The 21087-nt window shown below is 41.5% G+C and overlaps 1 protein-coding gene across 1 annotated transcript in view; it reads left to right on the forward strand.

The window, feature by feature from the left end:
• The window catches only part of HAL (histidine ammonia-lyase), a 189175-nt gene that overhangs the window by 97816 nt on the left and 70272 nt on the right, over positions 1-21087 (forward strand). Inside the window, exons 11-14 of the mRNA XM_069229088.1 lie at positions 4011-4058; positions 18371-18518; positions 19862-19957; positions 20041-20099. Coding sequence (XP_069085189.1) covers positions 4011-4058; positions 18371-18518; positions 19862-19957; positions 20041-20099 — 351 coding nt within the window. The remainder of the gene's footprint in view (positions 1-4010; positions 4059-18370; positions 18519-19861; positions 19958-20040; positions 20100-21087) is intronic.

Below are 21087 nucleotides of genomic sequence, written 5' to 3' on the forward strand. Positions count from 1 at the left end.
AAATACTAAATTTAAGGGCGTGTTTAGGTCTGGGGGGTTAGTAGCCAATGGCTACTAGCCCTGAGGGTGGGTACACCCTCTTTGTGCCTCCTCCCAAGGGGTGGGAGTCACAGTCCTATCCCTATTGGGAGAATCCTCCATCTGCAAGATGAAGGATTTCTAAAAGTTAGAGTCACTTCAGCTCAGGACACCTTAGGGGCTGTCCTGACTAGCCAGTGACTCCTCCTTGTTTTTCTCATTATTTCCTCCGGCCTTGCCGCCAAAGGTGGGGCCGTGGCCGGAGAGGGCGGGCAACTCCACTAGCTGGAATGCCCTGTGGTGCTGGAACAAAGGGGGTGAGCCTTTGAGGCTCACCGCCAGGTGTTACAGCTCCTGCAAGGGGGAGGTGATAAGCATCTCCACCCAGTGCAGGCTTTGTTACTAGCCACAGAGTGACAAAGGCACTCTCCCCATGTGGCCAGCAACATGTCTCGAGTGTGGCAGGCTGCTAAAACCAGTCAGCCTACACGGGTAGTTGGTTAAGGTTTCAGGGGGCACCTCTAAGGTGCCCTCTGGGGTGTATTTCACAATAAAATGTACACTGGCATCAGTGTGCATTTATTGTGCTGAGAAGTTTGATACCAAACTTCCCAGTTTTCAGTGTAGCCATTATGGTGCTGTGGAGTTCGTGTTTGACAGACTCCCAGACCATATACTCTTATGGCTACCCTGCACTTACAATGTCTAAGGTTTGGCTTAGACACTGTAGGGGCACAGTGCTCATGCACTGGTGCCCTCACCTATGGTATAGTGCACCCTGCCTTTGGGCTGTAAGGCCTGCTAGAGGGGTGACTTATCTATACTGCATAGCCAGTGTGAGGTTGGCATGGCACCCTGAGGGGAGTGCCATGTCGAATTACTCGTTTTGTCCTCACCAGCACACACAAGCTGGCAAGCAGTGTGTCTGTGCTGAGTGAGGGGTCCCCAGGGTGGCATAAGATATGCTGCAGCCCTTAGAGACCTTCCCTGGCATCAGGGCCCTTGGTACCAGGGGTACCAGTTACAAGGGATTTACCTGGATGCCAGGGTGTGCCAATTGTGAAAACAAAAGTACAGGTTAGGGAAAGAACACTGGTGCTGGGGCCTGGTTAGCAGGCCTCAGCACACTTTCAATTCAAAACATAGCATCAGCAAAGGCAAAAAGTCAGGGGGTAACCATGTCAAGGAGGCATTTCCTTAAAAACACCTAAATTCATTTTTCACTACTGTGAGGCCGATTTCTCCCATTGGATAACACTGAGTTCCCTTGTTACATTTAAAAAATGCTAAAGTTGGATTGGGAACAGATAGGAATCTTAAGTTTGGACTCCAATTAATTGTAGCTTCAAATCCTCTTCAAAGGTAAATTTAGATTTAAAGTCACAATTCTGAAAATGGCACTTTTAGAAAAGTTGGCTTTTTCTTGCCCTAACCATTTGGTGTCCGCTGCTTGCTTCCATGATCACAAGACTGTGAAGAGCTTGGCACTTGGCCTTTGTGTATTTCTCACAGGCAGTGGAACAAAGGTATTGCCAGGTTGGACCAGTCTGCCAGGGTGGTTGGGGAACTGCTGATACCTGGCCCAATTAGATTTTAAAAGGCTGCATTCAGCACAAACGCAAAGGGACCTGACACCAGTCTTTTTTCACACCAGATTACTTGGAGGCTTAGTAGGTGAATGAAAACACTTTGCAGGACCAGATGTGGGGGTAGTTTAGGGAATCCCCCCACTTCCCAGATTGGCGCCATATATAAATATTGGACCTCCTGAATCATCTCCTCGGTACACTCTTGGACCTGTGGACTGAAGAAGAAAGACTGCCATCATCCCCAGAGCTCTGTCCTGCTGCTTGAGGCCCGCCATCTCCTCCAAAGCTCTGCCTTGATGCTTGAGGCCTACCCTGCTCTCTGTAAAGGAAGAATGGAACTGCTCCTCTCATCCCATGCTAACATGATTGAATCCAATGATTAGTCAGCTGACCTCTTGTTCTGAGATACAAGGACACAACAAGCTCAACAGGCCTCCCTGCTGCTGCGCAGGTGGCCTGCTGCAACTGAACCGGCCTCTGCTAGATTGAGTCCCTTGCTTCATCAGGTCCTGGATTGTCTATCATCAGAATGTACTCCTCTGTGAGGAAGGGAGAAATCCTGAAGTTTTGGGCTCCTCACAACAGTGAATGGGCTAGTTCACACCAAGACTCTGCCACCCACAATGACCCGCCAACACGAAGCTCTGGTGAACCGGATTCTTCGTGGTACAATGACAACTGGCACAGCGAGATCTGCAATTCTTGCTGCAGCAATTACAGCCCATGGTTAACCCCTACACAAAGCTGAAGTGACGGCCTTCCGGGATGCCTGATCAGATCTTTGTGCTACAGTGGCAACCAGCTGTGATGCCAGGCCTGCTCTTTGCACTACAGTGATGGCCACTTGCGACGCTCTTCCTGCTCTTCGCAGCCTCCTCTACCGTGAAATGGACTCTTTACACCTGACTTTGAGAAGTTATCTTTTTCAGCCAGACTAACCTGTTCCCTGTATCCAGGCTGTGCTCTATTGTGATGGGCCTGAACTTATGACTTCCCCATGTCTAGTACAACCAGATAACTGTGAGTGGCATCTTGTGCTTCTAGATGCTATACTTAACTGAAATTTAACAATTGTATATCACTGGTTCTACTGATTGAATTTTTGCCATTGTGGTCTAATTTTATTTATTAAAATTCACTCTAATTTTCTAAATTGTTTTGGGATTTTTTTGTTGTATTTGCACTTTATTACTGTTTTGTGTGCTGCATAAATACTTTGCACATTGCTTCTAAGTTAAGCCTAACCTCTTTTGTGCCAAGCTACCAAAGGGTTAAGCACATGTTGATTTAGTGACATTTGTGGTCCACCCTGACAAGGATTGTGGTTGTTGCTTGAGAAGGGTTTACACCCCCATCAACCGCATTATTAGGATTTCTTACATGCATCGTCTTACAATCCTAAACAATCATCAAAAATTAGCTTCAGATTTGAAAATCGCATTAATTGCACACAAAAAACACATCTCATGATGCAATTTCATTCATAAAGCAGACTTACATAGGAGTATATCCTAATTATGATATAAAGTGTTTCACTTAATGGTTATTATCTCACACAGCAATTGGGTCATATCAAGTATAATTTACCAAAGAAAAGATAAACTGTGATATTCAGCTACAATGCTTTAAACATAGTACTCAAAAGTTCATAATGACACAAAATGATCACAAAAGGCAGAGTAAACCCCTGTACACGTTCATGATCAAAACTGTTGCTTAATTGTGGATCATTTATCTTACACTGATAGACCATTATATTAATGATAATTTAAATGCAGACTAACTCCTACTTGTAACAGTTACATTTCTAGGCACAACTGGAAATAATTGAACAAAATAGACACAGACTTTCTTCAAAGTTTAGCCTTCAATATTTCTGCAAATTGCACAAGAATCAGTTTTCCTTCTATTTGACGAAGTTTCTACCAGGGTCCTGTTCCTATTTCTACCAGTTTAAATATTTTCAGTGTGCAATGTCTGCTGTAGGATAATTAACATCTGTATTTAATGGTACCGCATTTTCTGCCAAATCAAAAAAAGATAGCGCTTTAGAAGAACACTGGACAAATGTGACTGCTTTGCATCCTTAGTTAGCTAATATTTTAAAGCTTGCCTCTGGTACCTCTGTAGACCGGGACCTGCACTCAGCCAGCATTATAGTGTGCTAGTTGTTATAAAATATGTGATGCATCTAAGAGGAGAGTCCATGTTCACAGAAAAAAAGCAATTATGAACTATAGCTCTGGATATTACAATACGTATGCAGAATAATGTTTGTCATTCAAATCTGTTTGTAGAGGTTGCACTATCCTTTTGTGGGCCTTGATTTATGTAATCTTTACTATGATATTTTCCAGCAGTTTGAAATCAGCCTTTTTTCTTATCCAATTTATGTTGATGCAGGTGCTGGAAGCACATGGATTGAAACCTATTTCTTTACAACCAAAAGAGGTAAGATCCTACTAATGCTATTTCTGACTCAATCTATTTCTGTACTAAATATACACTGCTACTTCTCTATTAAACATCTCTATTTAACTCCATCATTCACTCCCAAATTTCTACTTTTTGATTAAAATGATCATCAAAAGTCCAACTTTGAAAATACAGCACTCATTTCTTTGTTCCCATTGAAAGACTGCCTCATCCTCCTCCTTCCTTACCTTTTTAATTCTTTGGAAAGTATCTTCTCTGATTTTTAATCATCTTCATCCAAAGTCCAATCTGGTAGCTGGCCAGGTTGTGTATCTTTTCTTTTTGCAGTTTTAAACTAATAAGACTAAGCTCTATATGCTAAACCCTCTCCTGGATGCATCAGATCTGTCTGTGGTTTTTTAAACTGTGACTATTCTCTTCTGCATTGACTCACATTTATGATTTTCTGAAATTACTCTTGTAAGGAAAAGCCTCCTTGGCATGGATACCCCCTGACTTTTTGCCTTTGCTGATGCTAAGTTTTGATTTGAAAGTGTGCTGAGGCCTGCTAACCAGGCCCCAGCATTCTTTCCCTAACCTGTACTTTTGTTCCACAATTGGCACACCCTGGCATCCAGGTAAATCCCTTGTAACTGGTACCCCTGGTACCAAGGGCCCTGATGCCAGGAAAGGTCTCTAAGGGATGCAGCATGTCTTATGCCACCCTGGGGACCCCTCACTCAGCACAGACACACTGCTTGCCAGCTTGTGTGTGCTGGTTAGGACAAAACGAGTAAGTCGACATGGCACTCCCCTCAGGGTGCCATGCCAACCTCACACTGCCTATGCAGTATAGATAAGTCACCCCTCTAGCAGGCCTTACAGCCCTAAGGCAGGGTGCACTATACCATAGGTGAGGGCACCAGTGCATAAGCACTGTGCCCCTACAGTGTCTAAGCCAAACCTTAGACATTGTAAGTGCAGGGTAGCCATAAGAGTATATGGTCTGGGAGTCTGTCGAACATGAACTTCACAGCACCATAATGGCTACACTGAAAACTGGGAAGTTTGGTATCAAGCTTCTCAGCACAATAAATGCACACTGATGCCAGTGTACATTTTATTGTAACATACACCACAGAGGGCACCTTAGAGGTGCCCCCTGAAACCTTAACCAACTACCCATGTAGGCTGACTGGTTTTAGCAGCCTGCCCCACTCAAGACATGTTGCTGGCCACATGGGGAGAGTGCCTTTGTCACTCTGTGGCTAGTAACAAAGCCTGTACTGAGTGGAGTTGCTTATCACCTCCCCCTTGCAGGAACTGTAACACCTGGTGGTGAGCCTCAAAGGCTCACCCCCTTTGTTACAGCACCACAGGGCATTCCAGCTAGTGGAGTTGCCCGCCCCCTCCGGCCACGGTCCCACTTTTGGGGGCAAGGCCGGAGGAGATAATGAGAAAAACAAGGAGTCGTCACTGGCCAGTCAGGACAGCCCCTAAGGCAACCTGAGCTGAGGTGACTCTGACTTTTAGAAATCCTCCATCTTGCAGATGGAGGATTCCCCCAATAGGGATAGGAATGTGACCCCCTCCCCTTGGGAGGAGGCACAAAGAGGGTGTAGCCACCCTCAGGGCTAGTAGCCATTCGCTACTGCCCTCCCAGACCTAAACACACCCCTAAATTCTGTATTTAGGGGCTCCCCAGAACCTAGGAACTCAGATTCCTGCAACCTAAGAAGAAGAGGACTGCTAAGCTGAAAAACCCTGCAGAGAAGACGGAGACACCAACTGCTTTGGCCCCAGCTCTACCGGCCTGTCTCCCCCCTTCTAAAGACACTGCTCCAGCGACGCTTTCCCCAGGGACCAGCGACCTCTGAAGCCTCAGAGGACTGCCCTGCATCTAGAAGGACCAAGAACTCCAGAGGACAGCAGCTCTGTTCACCAAAGACTGCAACTTTGCAACAAAGGAGCAACTTTGAAACAACTTGCGTTTCCCGCCGGAAGCGTGAGACTTGGTCCTCTGCACCCGCCGCCCCCGGCTCGACTTGTGGAGAACAATCACTTCAGGGAGGACTCCCCGGCGACTGCGAGACCGTGAGTAGCCAGAGTTGCCCCCTCTCCTGAGCCCCCAGAGCGACGCCTGCAGGGGGAATCCCGAGGCTCCCCCTGACCGCGACTGCCTGCTTCCTAGATCCCGACACCTGGTAAAGACTCTGCACCCGCAGCCCCCAGTACCTGAGAGATCGGAACTCCAGTACAGGAGTGACCCCCAGGAGGCACTCCCCCTTGCCCAGGTGGTGGCTACCCCGAGGAGCCCCCCCCTTGCCTGCCTGCATCGCTGAAGAGACCCCTTGGTCTCCCATTGATTTCTATTGGAAACCCGACGCGTGTTTGCACACTTCACCCGGCCGCCCTGTGCTGCTGAGGGTGTACTTTCTGTGCTGACTTGTGTCCCCCCCGGTGCCCTACAAAACCCCCCTGGTCTGCCCTCCGAAGACGCGGGTACTTACCTGCTGGCAGACTGGAACCGGGGCACCCCCTTCTCCATTGAAGCCTATGTGTTTTGGGCACCACTTTGACCTCTGCACCTGACCGGCCCTGAGCTGCTGGTGTGGTACCTTTGGGGTTGCTCTGAACCCCCAACGGTGGGCTACCTTGGACCCAAACTTGAACCCCGTAGGTGGTTTACTTACCTGCAAAAACTAACTTACTCTTACTCCCCCCAGGAACTGTTGAAAATTGCACAGTGTCTAGTTTTAAAATAGCTATCTGTGATTTATTTGAAAACTGTGTTTGCTATTTTGATTATTCAAAGTTCCTAAAGTACCTACCTGCAATACCTTTCATTTGAAGTATTACATGTAAAATTTGAACCTGTGGTTCTTAAAATAAACTAAGAAAAGATATTTTTCTATATAAAAACCTATTGGCCTGGAATTGTCTGTGAGTGTGTGTTCCTCATTTATTGCTTGTGTATGTACAACAAATGCTTAACACTACTCCTTTGATAAGCCTACTGCTCGACCACACTACCACAAAATAGAGCATTAGAATGATCTCTTTTTGCCACTATCTTACCTATAAGGGGAACCCTTGTATTCTGTGCATACTATTCCTTACTTTGAAATAGTGCATACAGAGCCAACTTCCTACAACTCTCAACTGACTGTTATCTTATCTTTTGTCACATTCTTTTTCTGTTTCTTGAGAAGGTCCTTCTTGTACTTCAAGACCACAGCTCTGTGGAGTTACTCAAGGGTCAGTTCTTGGATCATTTTAACTTTTACACCAATTGACTCTCTCTTCACTCATCACATAATCTAGGTTCACTCATTCTTTTATACTGATACAAAATCTACCTTTCAGGTCCATCTTCTGTTGATCATAGTCACACAGATATTCGCAGACTGTTCCGTTGTGGTCAATATATATATATATATATATATATATATATATATATATTATATTTATTGGTACCTGTATTTAACCCTTGATATATTTAACATGGATTTTATGTCTTATCTGCAACGTATAATTGTAATCCAAAACTACACCAGATGTATTTTCCTTTGTCTTTGTAGTCTGTCACTCCTGTTGAATCAATCACATAATTCACATACCTCTTTACAGAACATTACATCACAATGCATTAAGAGTCCTCAAGCCATCTACGTCACATATCACTCATTGACGTCATGCTTCATTGTGATCCTGCACAACATGCCACAGCCTTTTGACTGGTTTGCATTTCAGACATAACCACATGTATAACTTACATTCATTCACCAAACCTTGCCGTATTCTCCAGAAATGCTTTCTTTGGTTGGTTGCTTTTCCACTACACCCGTTTTAGAAGCTTTTGCATTCTCCTGTCTCAATTGTTACACATACCTTCATTTTAGACTCTCTACATATGTTCTCCTGCCATTTCAATCTATTTAACAGTTCTCTGTTCATATTATATATAGCCTAGCATATTAATCTAATATTTATAAAATATGGATCCAACTCATTCATCAAAAACCAAATATTTATCTCACTTATTTTGTGTGGCTCCCTCTTTGGTATTGTGTACAATGTCAATTTATTTGAATTGTGTGTAAATGTGTACATTAATCAGATCCTCCATTCTATCAATTCAATTAATAACTTTATTTGGCTCAAATGAGCCATAAAAGTACATCAAATGCATAAAATAGTCAACAATAAACAGAAACATAAATCAAAATATTATACAAATTCATCAATATTCATAAAGATCACAAGAGAAATCAACAGTAACTATGAAATCAAGCATTGGGTACACAGTAATAGCAACTCTGCCCCAGCCGTCAAAGCCAATAGTGACAAACATGGTATTCATTATTTAACTTATAGTCTTTTTCAATTCAGAACACAAGCAGACCACACAACAGTAAATATGTAAGGCACAGGATTTCGTTATGAACTAATTCCTAGGCAGGACATACCTTTAGCCATAAAGACCTTTCAATATATGTGATGATTGAGAAGCAACACTTTGCTAAGGGCAGGGTCTATAAAAAGGCTAAAGAGACGTTTCAAGATCTAACATTAACTTGTTTTAGCAGAGGTAGAATAAACATCTTTCTATAAGACGTATAATATTTACAAAAAAACATATAATCCCTAAGTGTTTCTTCCCAGCCTACAGGATTTCTGAAACCTGCTTCATTTTATCTGGTAATAACAGTTCTACACATCACACTATTTTGTTCCTTCTTCATCCTGATATCAAACCTGTTGAATGCTTTACTTCTGTCAGTACGTCTTCCTCTTTTACTATTCTTAAAGACTTTAAAACACACATTTGCTTTCACGTGTTATTCATAATTATCTTTTCAAATGAATTGTTTTCGTCCATTGTTGAATCTCTAAACTTGGTCACCCTATTGAGGTGTAGAATTTTCTTTATAAATCTATGCACCTTGAGCATGTACCAATACTTGTATAAACCACAATATGGTTGTCTTCTGCACCACTCTAATAATTTCTGACTCTAACTAGGAATGTATATTGCACGCACATTACACTGAATCACCGGAAGGTATAACAAAACCTGGGAGGAACTAACAGTGATCCCTGCACACCTTAGTAGAAAAGTGAGAATATTTACATAATTTTAGCCAAGTGCTTTTTTAATGGAGTTGGAAATTAAAAAAACAATTTAAAACCATGGAGAAGTATTGATTAACCTACATTGAAACATATATACATAAAACTCCATTGTCCATCATCATAACATTATTAGTATGTTAATCTGTCCTGTCTAAAAACTAGTTCAACATTTTACTGTGCACCAGTTTTATATAGCTGTTGGAAGAATATCATGTTTTTGAGCGCATTTTAAACGTAATCACCTAGAAATTAACACAATTTCCAAGAATGCAAATATTTTAATTTTAAAATGTTATTAATATTAGAAAAGGCAATGGATGGGGCAAAGCAAAGCTTGCAAAGATCCATTATGAAAGCTTCTAGAAGTTATTATTCAATTTCACCAATTTGAGAACTTTCTAACTTAACACTTTTTTTAATATACATTTTTAAAAAGTGATTGGAAAAAGTGGTTGGAAATTTGGTAGGAAACTCAATACGGTGCCTCATGTTAACTTATTGGCAGCCAGCTGCTTTGTAGCACTTTAACTGCTCAAAAACACCAACCTTTCATCTTAAGGATATGCATGCCCACATGCGTACTGTACAAAATAGACTACTGCAGTGGTCTGCACTTAGGGTTACCAGACTATTTTTTTAGCAGTTCTTCAGAAAACATAGAATTTTGTAGTATGTGTGGTATGCAATCTCCACAATTTTGATCATGTCTCAGATGCTCAAGGAGACCTTTTCTGGATCACATTAAAGAACACATCCAGTTCAGGTTTTTCTATCTTGCTCATAGAATTTTCTTTGGCAGAGAAAAATCTGAGCTATCCTTGCTCCTAGAGAATTGCGTACCCTCATATAACCAGCGGTCTTTCAATTTATCCAACCTTAGGGAGCCTTATGTAGTCTATACCTTTGGAAATCTGACCCTAAAGCGATGGCCTGTGAATTGTAATATCACAAGACATTTGAACTGCCTGGCAATTTGTCTACATAAAGCCTAAATACAGTTGGAACATTTATATTGATATTGCATCTATTTGTACAAGAATTAAAAAACCTTTTTTTCTGTTAATCTCCACCCTTTACTGTGGTGCTATGCCCACTGTCCCACATCCCCCCCACCCCCCCCCCCAAACCCTTCCCTATGCTCTTCTCTTTTGTCCTGTGCTAGGAAATCCATTTTGGTAGCAGAATGTTTTTATCTCTACAATAAATACCTATATAAGTAATCTTTGCAGACACTGTTTTTGAGGCAAAAAAAAATCCTGGTCCCCTGAAGTTTTTTTTTTTTTTTTTGGTAAACATTTTCATCCAAAGGCGAAGTTGTGCAAAGTTAAACGTTGCAATTTCACAAGGTTGTGATGCTGGGAACTTTGCACAATTCTGATTGCAGGATTATAATTCCACACACCACACACCATAGTAGTTCCCAAAGTAAAGTTCTTTTTGTTTACTGTAAACCATGTACTCCAGAAGCTGTTGTAGTCTCCAAAACATGAATTTACTGTCTTTAAACTATGAGTTCTTCACTCAAAAACATGAAAATACTATGTGATGTTTGCTATTTTGCATGTATATTAATCATGTGCCAAAGAAAATTCATTTAGTGTTATGAAGTGTCTGGGATCAGATTTGCTTTTTTTACATGATCCTGGGAGGTATGGAAAAGTTCATTGCAGCAGAGGGACAAATACACAATGAGTGATGATAATTCTAATTTGTTTTGTAATGTTAAAATTATGTTAAAATGCAAGAATAAAAAAAATCTAAAATATGCAGGCTAAAAATGGCATACATTATGAAATAGGAATTCAAGTCAAACTAAAACTAAACTTATAAATAGATGCAGTTCATTGTTGAATACATTTTTATGTTTAACTTTACTTGAAAAACTAAAATGCATCAAACTGTTCTGAATCTAATAACTGTGGCTTGTTGCCAATTGTAAACACCCAAAATGCATAGTTTTATAAATCACTTATTCTTTTAAGGATATAACAATGTGTGTGTAGCATGTGTTACTGTAGATGCACATGCCCTGCATATTTCTGCCACCTAGTTTTGGCTTCAGATGTTTGCAATTTGTTTTTCTTCTAAAATAAAATGTCTTTTGAATCACAATGTTCAGTGTGACTCCTTTCCTAATGGGCAATGGAGATGGGCACCAACTCCATGTAACATTGTTTTTTGTCATCTGGTATGGAAGTGCACTGCAGCAGTTCTGAGTTTTGATGTATTCTTTGCACTTTCGTTCAGGCTGAGAGAGTGATATTTAACTAATACTTTGAAAAAGACTTAGTCATCATTTTTCTTGTCTACAACCTCCAGAGACTGATGTACCAATCAACTCCCAACCATTAGCGCCTCTGGCCATTTTGGGGGAAATGCTCCCTTCATCTCTGATGATTTCTTGATGGAGAATGCTCTGAGGGTGATGGAACAGGCAGCTTTTCAGTACTGTTCTCAGTGCCATGCCAGGTACCTATGGTCTGACTACCACAAGGTTTGTAACCTCTGTGTCCCCAGAACATGACAGCACCACATGTGAGGCTTTCATAGCTTTGAATCAGATAAGACCTTCCAAAATCAACAAGAATGAAAGTGGGCAAATCAGAATATGCATCAGCAAGCCTCCAGCAATGGCCCATCCTCTTTAGACAACAGGCTTCCCTCAATGCTGAGGACGGTGAGGATACCGGTCCTTGGCGCATTCTGGTCCATCAGCTATCACCCAGCTCAGAGGCAACCTTTTCCTCTGAAATAGACCCGGTAGAAGAAAAATAAGAGGCTCTGTTTACCTCGACAACCTCCGGCCCTTGAACAAAGACCTCCACAATGGTTGTGAGTATAGTACACATTGACACAGGAATCAAGCCTCAAATAGGCCTCGTGGCAATGCAGAGCACTGCTCTCAAGTGGAAAGGGCATCAATCCCTCCAACCAATATGCAGCTTTTGGAGTCTCCACCTCCTTCGGGTTCTAGTCTTCAGCAATTTAAGGCTTTGGATACAATTTCACTTCTGATCCTGGGCATCGACTCCTCTGCCATTGAGTCCTAAGATTCTCCACAACCCAGAGGCTCTTTGATAGCCAACTCCGTAGGTCTCCTTTCCCTCTATGACAGGTTCCAGAGAGATTCAATGCAAGACGTAGTAAAGCATGTTGCATGCAAGTTTAAAAAGAGGGAGGAGGTAGTCGCAGAAGTTAAACTATCTCTAATGCTACCATCTGCTGCACCCTTGATGCCACAGACACCTCATCCCGCTGGAGGGGGGGGCAGGGTCAACAATAACATCCACAACAAGTGACATGCTTAGCTTCGCACCTTAGGCTTCAAGCTGGAGGCCTAGCAAGATCTGCTCCACCCGCCCTTTAGTAGAGTATACCTACTCAGCCTACAGATTGTGCAGATGTTAAAAAATATCAAGAAGGACACTAACCCAGCAAAATCATTGTGTGCCCTTTAGACCTCATCCCCTAGGGGTTCCTTTTGGAGACAACAGTACACAGCAGGCTCCAAAGCCACCTCCCCAGATGCTCCCCCTCATGCCAAAATCAGCAGCAATCATGCAATCAACAGGCAACATAAAGGTACTCCAGGAGTGCCTATAGAGGCATACACAACAGGAGCAAGGGTAAAAAAAGGTTCTGGCAAAGGGGCTTCCATCTCAAAACAATGACTCCGCTTTTCTTACCAGATCACACATCAATAGCAAACGGGTGTTAGCGATGGTTCATGATAGCTGCTTGCTAGAACTTATCACGCCCCCAACATTACAGCCACGCCCTTCACCAGGAAGAAGTAAAAGTGCTCCTTCAAAAAGGGGCCATGGAACAAATGCTCCCTCACCATAGGAGCAAGGAAGTTTAATCTATTTACTTCCTTATCCCCAAGAAGGGCAGCTCCCTCAGGGCCATTCTGGACCTCAGGCCCCTCAATCACTACATACTCTCTGAACACTTTCATATGGTAACACTGCTGGATCTCATTCCCCTCCTTTAACAAGAGGATTACAATATGCCATTAGACCTTAAGGATGCCTTTTTCCACATCCCCATTCATCCAGGTCACTGGTGCTACTTACCTTTGGTGCCACCACTGCTCCAAGCAGAAGTAGTCACACACTGGAGGGGGGCATGCAGGTTTTCTCCTATTAGCTGATGTAGACCGTAGGCAAGCACAGCACCCTAGTAGAAACCCAGGTTACAATCTCACTCCTACAAAGTTTTAGATTCATGATAAATGCAACAAAATCCCATCTACAGCCTCTTCATCTCCAGCCCTTTCTAAGGGCAGTACTAAGCTCTGTTACAGGCAAATCCTCACCTAGAACCTTAATGTGCCTCCTGGGCATGATGGCTTCCTGTAGCTCCATATGTCCACTTTGAGAATACCTTTTCAACCCAATGGTCACCACCAGAGGGTGAAGTAGAAGATTGAGTGTTGGTAAACACCAGCACTCCAGTGGTGGAACTGGAACAATCTGTTGCAGGACAGGCCCTTCCTAGACCCCATTCTGCAAGTCACCCTCACCATGGACACCTCTTGATCCAATTGGGGAGAGGAGAGGGCGGGACAGCATCTCAATCACTTGTCAATATTAGGAGTGTGGGCTCCTCATCACCAGTGGCACCATATCAAGTACCTTGAGCTTCTTGCTATAAATATCACCTTCAAAGTTTTCTTTCACCTCATTCAGGGGAAGGTGGTTTTAATCAAAAAGTACAACATGACAGTGATGTACTACCTTCAGGAACAGGGTGGCATTCACTTTCTGCTCTTGTACTACTGGTACAAAACACAAGGTACTGGGCACTATGCCACTGCATCCACCTCATTGTGAAATAGCTTCCAGGGCTGAACAACAACTTGCCCGATCTTCTCAGCAGGACCCATCAACAAGTCTACAAGTGGAAATGTCACCTGCAAGTCCTACTTCGCTACTTTTAGCACTGGTGCAGTCTGCACATAGACCTATTCTACAACTCGCAAAATGCACAAACTTTGCCTCCAGGTACCCATACCCCTGCCTCCATTTGCAGTCCAGAAGATGTGGCCAACCTCTCTGACTCTCATCCTTGTAGCCCGGGTCTGGGCCGGATCAGCCTGGTACTCAACACTCCTCGTGATATCAATCAGCCCCACAAGGTGCTCCCCAACAGGCCAGACGTTATCATCAAGGGTGAAAGCCAAATCAGACACGCAAACCCCAACCAGCTCAATCTAGTGATTTGGTACCTGAAATCCCAGATTTTAGATAGCTGCTTGTTCCACAAGAAGGCTTGGACCTCTTATTAGAGGGCCACAGGCCTACCACATGAACCTGTTCCACAGCAAAGTGAAAATAATTTTTCCCTTTTTGCATCCCCAAACATCCGGACCCCTAAAACCTGCTGTCCAGGAAATTATTTGCTACTTGTGACACCTACAAAAGACAGGCCTTGTCTACAATTTCGTACAGCTCCATTTTGGAGCCATAGCCATGTACACGCAAAGCAGGGAACATTCATTCCTTTTCACATACCAGTAGTTAAAGCCTTGATGGAGGACCTCAAGAGTCCTTCCTCCCAGAGTTACCCTTGCATCAGTTTGTAATCTCAAAATACTCCTCTCTAGACTCGTGGAACCCCTTTTTGAGCATTTGCACTCTTCCCTCTACGATACCTTTCCTGGAAGCTCTCTTTCAAAAATTAGTGAGGGGCAAGCCTTCACAGTACACAAAAGCTTCATTCAGGTTCATGAAGATAGAGTGGTACTCAGAATTAGACCAATGTTCCTTCGCTAGGTGGTTTCCCCCTTTTCACCTCAATCAAACCTTAAAGCCCCCAATGTTTTTTACTCAGCTAGACTCAATAACAGAAAGAGTCCTACACACTCTAGACGTCAAACAGACTCTCATGTATTACATTCACAGGATCAAACCCTTTCACCAAGCTGAGCAGTTGTTTACAGTCTTTGTTAAACCATACAAGACCCCGCCCATCTCCAAAGCAGACATCACTAGATGGATAGTCATGTGCATTCAGTCTTGCTGTAATAAAGCAAGAAGAGTCGTCCATGTCACCCCTAGGGCCCACACTGGACACAAAGACTGTAACCATGGCTTTTCTGGAAAATATTCCATTAGCTGCCTTATGCAATACAGCCATTTGATCAACCCACATACTTTACTAAACATTATTGTGTGGCTATCCTAGCCAGACAACAGGCAATGCTTGACAAACTATCCTCAGTACACTATTACCAACATCTACACCATCCACACTCTAACCATCACTTTTAGAGGGGTGCCCTTTTAAGCACCAGTTCATAGCATATAATGGTGTAGATCTGCATGTGCCCTCTATTCTCTCCCGAAGCACGTGGCTCTGATCACAGATCTCACCCTTCATTAACTTACGTCCCTTTACAATACACATTTGCAGCACGAAACTGGGTTCATTCGCCACTCCACACTATCACCCGCTGTGCAAAAAATAATTAAACATGTCGATGTCTATGCATATTGTCAGTTAAGGGAAGAGTTGCCTTGCACCTTGTGACTTGAAAGGCTTTCTTAGAAGAAAAACAACCTTCAAATGCCCTAGGTCAACAATAAATGGCAGGAGCATGTAGAGCATGTGAATCTACAGCAAAGCATACTTTGAACAAATGCTTACAAATTAAGTAATATTTTCCTTTGTGACTACTGCTTTTGGACTTCCTCAGGATAAATATCCCATATTTCTAGTGCCATCAGTATCACATTTAAGGAATTCGTTTACAACTAGAGAGGCTTATTTTTCCCTCAGTCCCTACTAAATGTGCTTGTTTCTCTTGTTTTGATTAATAGTCTTGTTTTATTTTTTTATCCAAACCTCAATTTTCTGGTAGTGTTTATTTTATTTCCTACATCCCATCAGGGGCCCAATGAAACTGGAGGGTGCTCCCCTGCAAAGAACATAAAGGTGGGCCCCTCCAGACTCAGGACAGGTGCTGGGTTGAGGTGGCCTCTTGGAGCTCAGCCTCCCCGCAACGTGGGGGCTGTTGGGGCCTTTGTTAAACCACTGCATCCCATGTATTAACACAACGGATTTGCGTATATGTACCCTAAAGTATTTTTAATGGTTTCGTAATAAGCCCTTAAGAGGTGGACTGTTTTCGATAGAACTATTATTCCTTCACCCTGCTTATAATACAGAAGTTTGGGACTAATTTTAATGTTGGGATGATTTGTTATGAAACCCCCGATCAGTGTCTCAAAAAACGTCATCAAGATGAATATACTCCTCTTTCGGAATATTTATTCCCAGGTTACAGAACATGCCAGATCGCCCCCTTCCTTTTCATACTTGTGTCTTCTAATACCAGTGGTCAAATGTGTTGCTTTACTAAAATGCTTTTATTATTCGTCATCTTTTGCAGGAAGGTTTTTTTTAAAATAATAAATCTTTTCTTTCCTTCTCAAGTAAAGATGACAAATGTTCTAACTGCTTCCAAAGTGTGCACTGTTCCCGGCTATGGTGGCTGCATGATAGTATATAAAATCCTTATAGCTTTTTAAAATTATATAGTTGGTTATTTTTGTCACATGACATTTTCCTAGGATTCCCATGTGGACTGTATTAATAGCAACACTCTCTCTGAGATGTTCACTCAACAATCATTTTCTTCCAACCTCCATAGGCATGCAATAGATTACAGGCTTCAGGAATCAGAATTGTCTTACTTTAGTGTTTCATTGACAGTTATGGGTCCCTCCACCTCTTTAAGAAACACGGAGATCTATTAAATATTGTTGAACATGTACATGAAAACTCATCCTTTCAAGCACAAGTCTTTTTCAAGGGTGCTACTTTCACAGGATTTGGTGTTCGTTCATGCACAAGAAATAAATGATAACATGAAAATGTAGAAAACCAATATGTTCTTTGTGACTTGTAATACACTGTTCGTATTAGTAACACAATGAGGTTTCACCCACCCATCCCCCTTGTATGTGTCCAATCTGCTCGATTTGCATTAAAAAGGTCAGAAAAATAACAGGGACATTCTCCTTCCCCAATTCATGCATTCTATTTCACAACACAGTTGAATACACTAGTAGGGTTGTTGTTGCTGGATGTTTCCTGCTCATCAACCCGTCCAAATGCATTTCATTCATTAAAAAAAGTGTGCTTGATAGAAATAGTTTAAATGTTTGTCTCTTCATTTTAAGATTGTGCATTTGTTTGCATGTTAAATGTATTATTTCTGCTATGAAATGCTCTGCATTATACATTTGCATATTACTTTTTGTGATAAATATGAATACTTTCTCTGCTAAGCTATTTGTTTTAGTTTTGTATTTATTGCTTAGTTAATATTTGTTAATGTTTTTAATTCCTCCAACACATTGCAATAGCTTTAAACTTTAGAAATAACTTTACATACCGCAAGAAGCATTTACCCTTATTGATATCTTAAGTCTCTGTTGGTTACAACAAAAACACTTTTTAAAATCATATTTCATATAAAAAGTATTTTTTCTTTCCAAATATTACCACACTAGACAGAGTGTAGGCATTTCGACAAGAAAAACTTAAATTTTTATGTCACAAATGAAACTTAGAAATCATTTTTCTCCTAAATCGGCTGGCAGTGAAAGTATCAGCGAATGTATATAAAGAATATGATATAGGAAGATACAGAACATGCTGATAAGGACAAGTTAGGATATGGAGATTTCGGGTCTGTAAATTGGTGTGCATGTTTCAGCTGTTAAGCTCTTCAGAATGCTCAAGAATCTAGGGATCAAAACAAAGAAAATGTAAATGATCTGACATTGAAGTAGCTTTTTCCTGTTTACTGTCTTCCCCCACCCCCATTTCTGCCATGCCTCACATGGCAGACACAGTCTGGGAAAATGAGTCATGTGCCCCAACGGGCCCAGTGGGGACAGCCCTCTTTGTAAGGGTTTTTGCCAACAGAGGCTCTGCCGTCTGTCACCTACTGGTTCCCTTGCCTCTAAATGAATTGGTGGAACCACCTGTTTAGCAGGATGGAAGGGCTGCATGTTTGCCAATAGCCTCTTACTCCTCCAAACCCTAAATTAGGTCTAAACGTGCTTGCACCTTTGATGTGGACAAAATGGAAAATAGTTAAATGTTTATTTTTAATTTGCCTAATGGAGACTTTCTCTTTAAGCAAATATGGTACAGGTGCAGTAACAGATTAGCACTCTTTCTTTTATTTCTTGTAGGGCTTGGCTTTGATCAATGGGACCCAGATGATCACCTCTCTGGGCTGTGAAGCAGTTGAAAGAGCCAAAGCCATTGCACAGCAGGCTGACATCATAGCTGCACTCACCTTGGAAGTGCTGAAGGGCACCACCCGAGCCTTTGACTCTGGTGAGTATGTGGGTGCTATTTCTCAAATAATCTGCATAACAGAAATGTAGCAGCCATTTGCGGGGTCGAGAGCTGTGTTGTCCTCGTGAATAGATGAGGCAGTGTTTCCCTAAAAATAAGATTGAAAACAGCTCTCAAAAAAGCCAATAAATAAGGCCTGAATCAAATAGGCTTGAGTTCAGTAAATTAGATAAACCATGAAGGTTTATTAAAATATTAAAGTGCAATACAGAAGGCAAAAATATGGTTAGGCTAAAAAAAATCAGTCCTAAGTCTTAGAATTAAATCGCCATGAAGGCTCGTAGTGTTTAAATAGATGCATCAATGAGCAAAATCTGAAAAATGGGTTAAGTCCATCGAGCAGCATCCCTAGAGACTCAGAAAAATATTATATAAAACCCCAAATTATGTGTTTTTATAGCAAATTCTACCAGAGAAAGCACTGGAAATTGCAGTGTCAGTATAGTGTGAACACACGCATCATTGCAATAGCAAATCACACTTCAGCATTATAAACATCATAAAATGCCACCGTTCTACATCTGTCCCACTAAGTTAATATTATTAAATCCTCTCTCGACCTAATATCATCGGTCATGTCGTACAAATCTGGTTACATAAACAGTTGAGAGTCTTGTAATGGATAGCCTACAGTGGACAGAAAAGGCCTTGAAAATGATCCAAAGAGTTCCTCTAGAGTTGTTTGAGAGCAACATGTCAACACATGCATCACTGCTCATTTTGCTGCAGGCGGTGTCAATGAGAAATAAAAACACCCAGTGAATAATATGAAGCAGACGTATTAATACAACAAGAAGGAGTCAAGGCATAGTTCGTATAGGTCAGGAAAACACAGTTCTATATATGACAGCATTGTTTGCGATGTAGTTCACGGTAACAGGCCAATCAGAAAATAGCTTTATTAAGTATGTACCACGTCTCCTATTTTTCCATGACTTGATGTGCGACAATCTGCATTTTTAGAATAAATCATTAGAGAATGGATAAACAAAAGTGTGATAAATTAACAATTACTTTGGAAAGCAATATTGTGAGAAATTATTTCAGTTTTCAAACAACTTATTTGTTAGGACTAAAAGTGTAGCCAGTACTGCCAAGAGGATTTGTTGAAATAAAATCGTCCTATGTAATGGCTACTTGTCATTTTTGTGAGCATTCAGTCATATTATCATGGTGCTTCGAGTTCAATGAAAATATAAATATTTGTTATGGAACTACTTGATATGTAAAGTTTTAGAAGGATTTAGAAGGTGGCCAGTTACTATGATTCATTTTATAGACTTCAAGTGTGCAGTGACCACTTGCACTTTTACTCTGACTAGATATTCAAGCACTACGTCCTCATCCTGGACAAATTGAAGTTGCCTCGCGATTCAGATCTCTTTTAGACTCTGACCACCACCCATCTGAGATTGCAGGTAAATGTCACTTTCTGGAGTATTTACATAAGTTGATGATATACTAGTATCAATACAAATGCCGTTTGATCTTGCTTTTGCAGATAGTCACCGATTCTGTGATCGAGTCCAAGATGCATACACGTTACGTTGCTGCCCTCAGGTACAGATAAACTTCACTTTTCTTAAATATAACTGCATTCCCTCAATGTCCATATATTTATTTACCCCGTTATTAAACTGTAATGGCCATTTACAACAATATTATTTATGTCACTGATAGTGGGATTTACTCTACCTTTAACTCACCATGCAACATCATTTAGGGAAAAACAGTACAGCTTTCTGAAGGATGTAAACATCCCTACCACTGTATCCCACTTGCTTAATTTGAACAGAAGAGATACATAAAACTGTAAGGTCACAAAAGTAGCAATTTGGATAATGTTTAAGAAAATGAAATAGAACGTTACCCACGGTTGGAAGCTAACAGGGTTATAATCATAGTAACAGTTTGGCCTCCACAACAAAGCATCTTCAGTTCTGTATTATTATACATATAAACATACGTAGTAGATATAAAATAATAAAATCCATTATTGCAATAAAATACTCCTCTTTTCACTGATGCTCTTTCCCCCAGTCATCCCTGAACATGTACGCTTAACACCTCTTTTTGTGAGAATCAAGATTTTCTAATTGACTGGAATGGATAGTTTCCAAAAAGTGGACACTTCAACGGTGAGGACCCTATTGCAACTTGTTAGCATTCTTAATTAATAAAACACTGCGTCTAATACTCACAATAAAAGTGTTTGGTATAATTCCTTCTGTATCCAGAGGGTAAGCCTAACCTTGAAAGAGGCTGTAGACTTACCTTCTCAAAGACCAATATCCCCCTTACCCTGAAATGCACTATTACCTACCTCTCTCTAAATCTTGAATCACGCCTGCATCTCGCACCAATTAAGTGCTCTTTTGCTTTGCAGCTAGATTTGTGTTACATATATGGCTTCTCAGATCATTTATTGTCAACACCACAGTGACCACCCGAAGCCAGAGGCAATTTGCCTTTTTCTAGAGTCGCAGATCCATGTACTCAGTTATTCAATAAGTGCTTAATAAACCAATGGTTAACTGCACATGCTGTC

The sequence above is a fragment of the Pleurodeles waltl genome, chromosome 4_1 (assembly GCF_031143425.1).
Source record: "Pleurodeles waltl isolate 20211129_DDA chromosome 4_1, aPleWal1.hap1.20221129, whole genome shotgun sequence".
NCBI lineage: Eukaryota > Metazoa > Chordata > Amphibia > Caudata > Salamandridae > Pleurodeles > Pleurodeles waltl.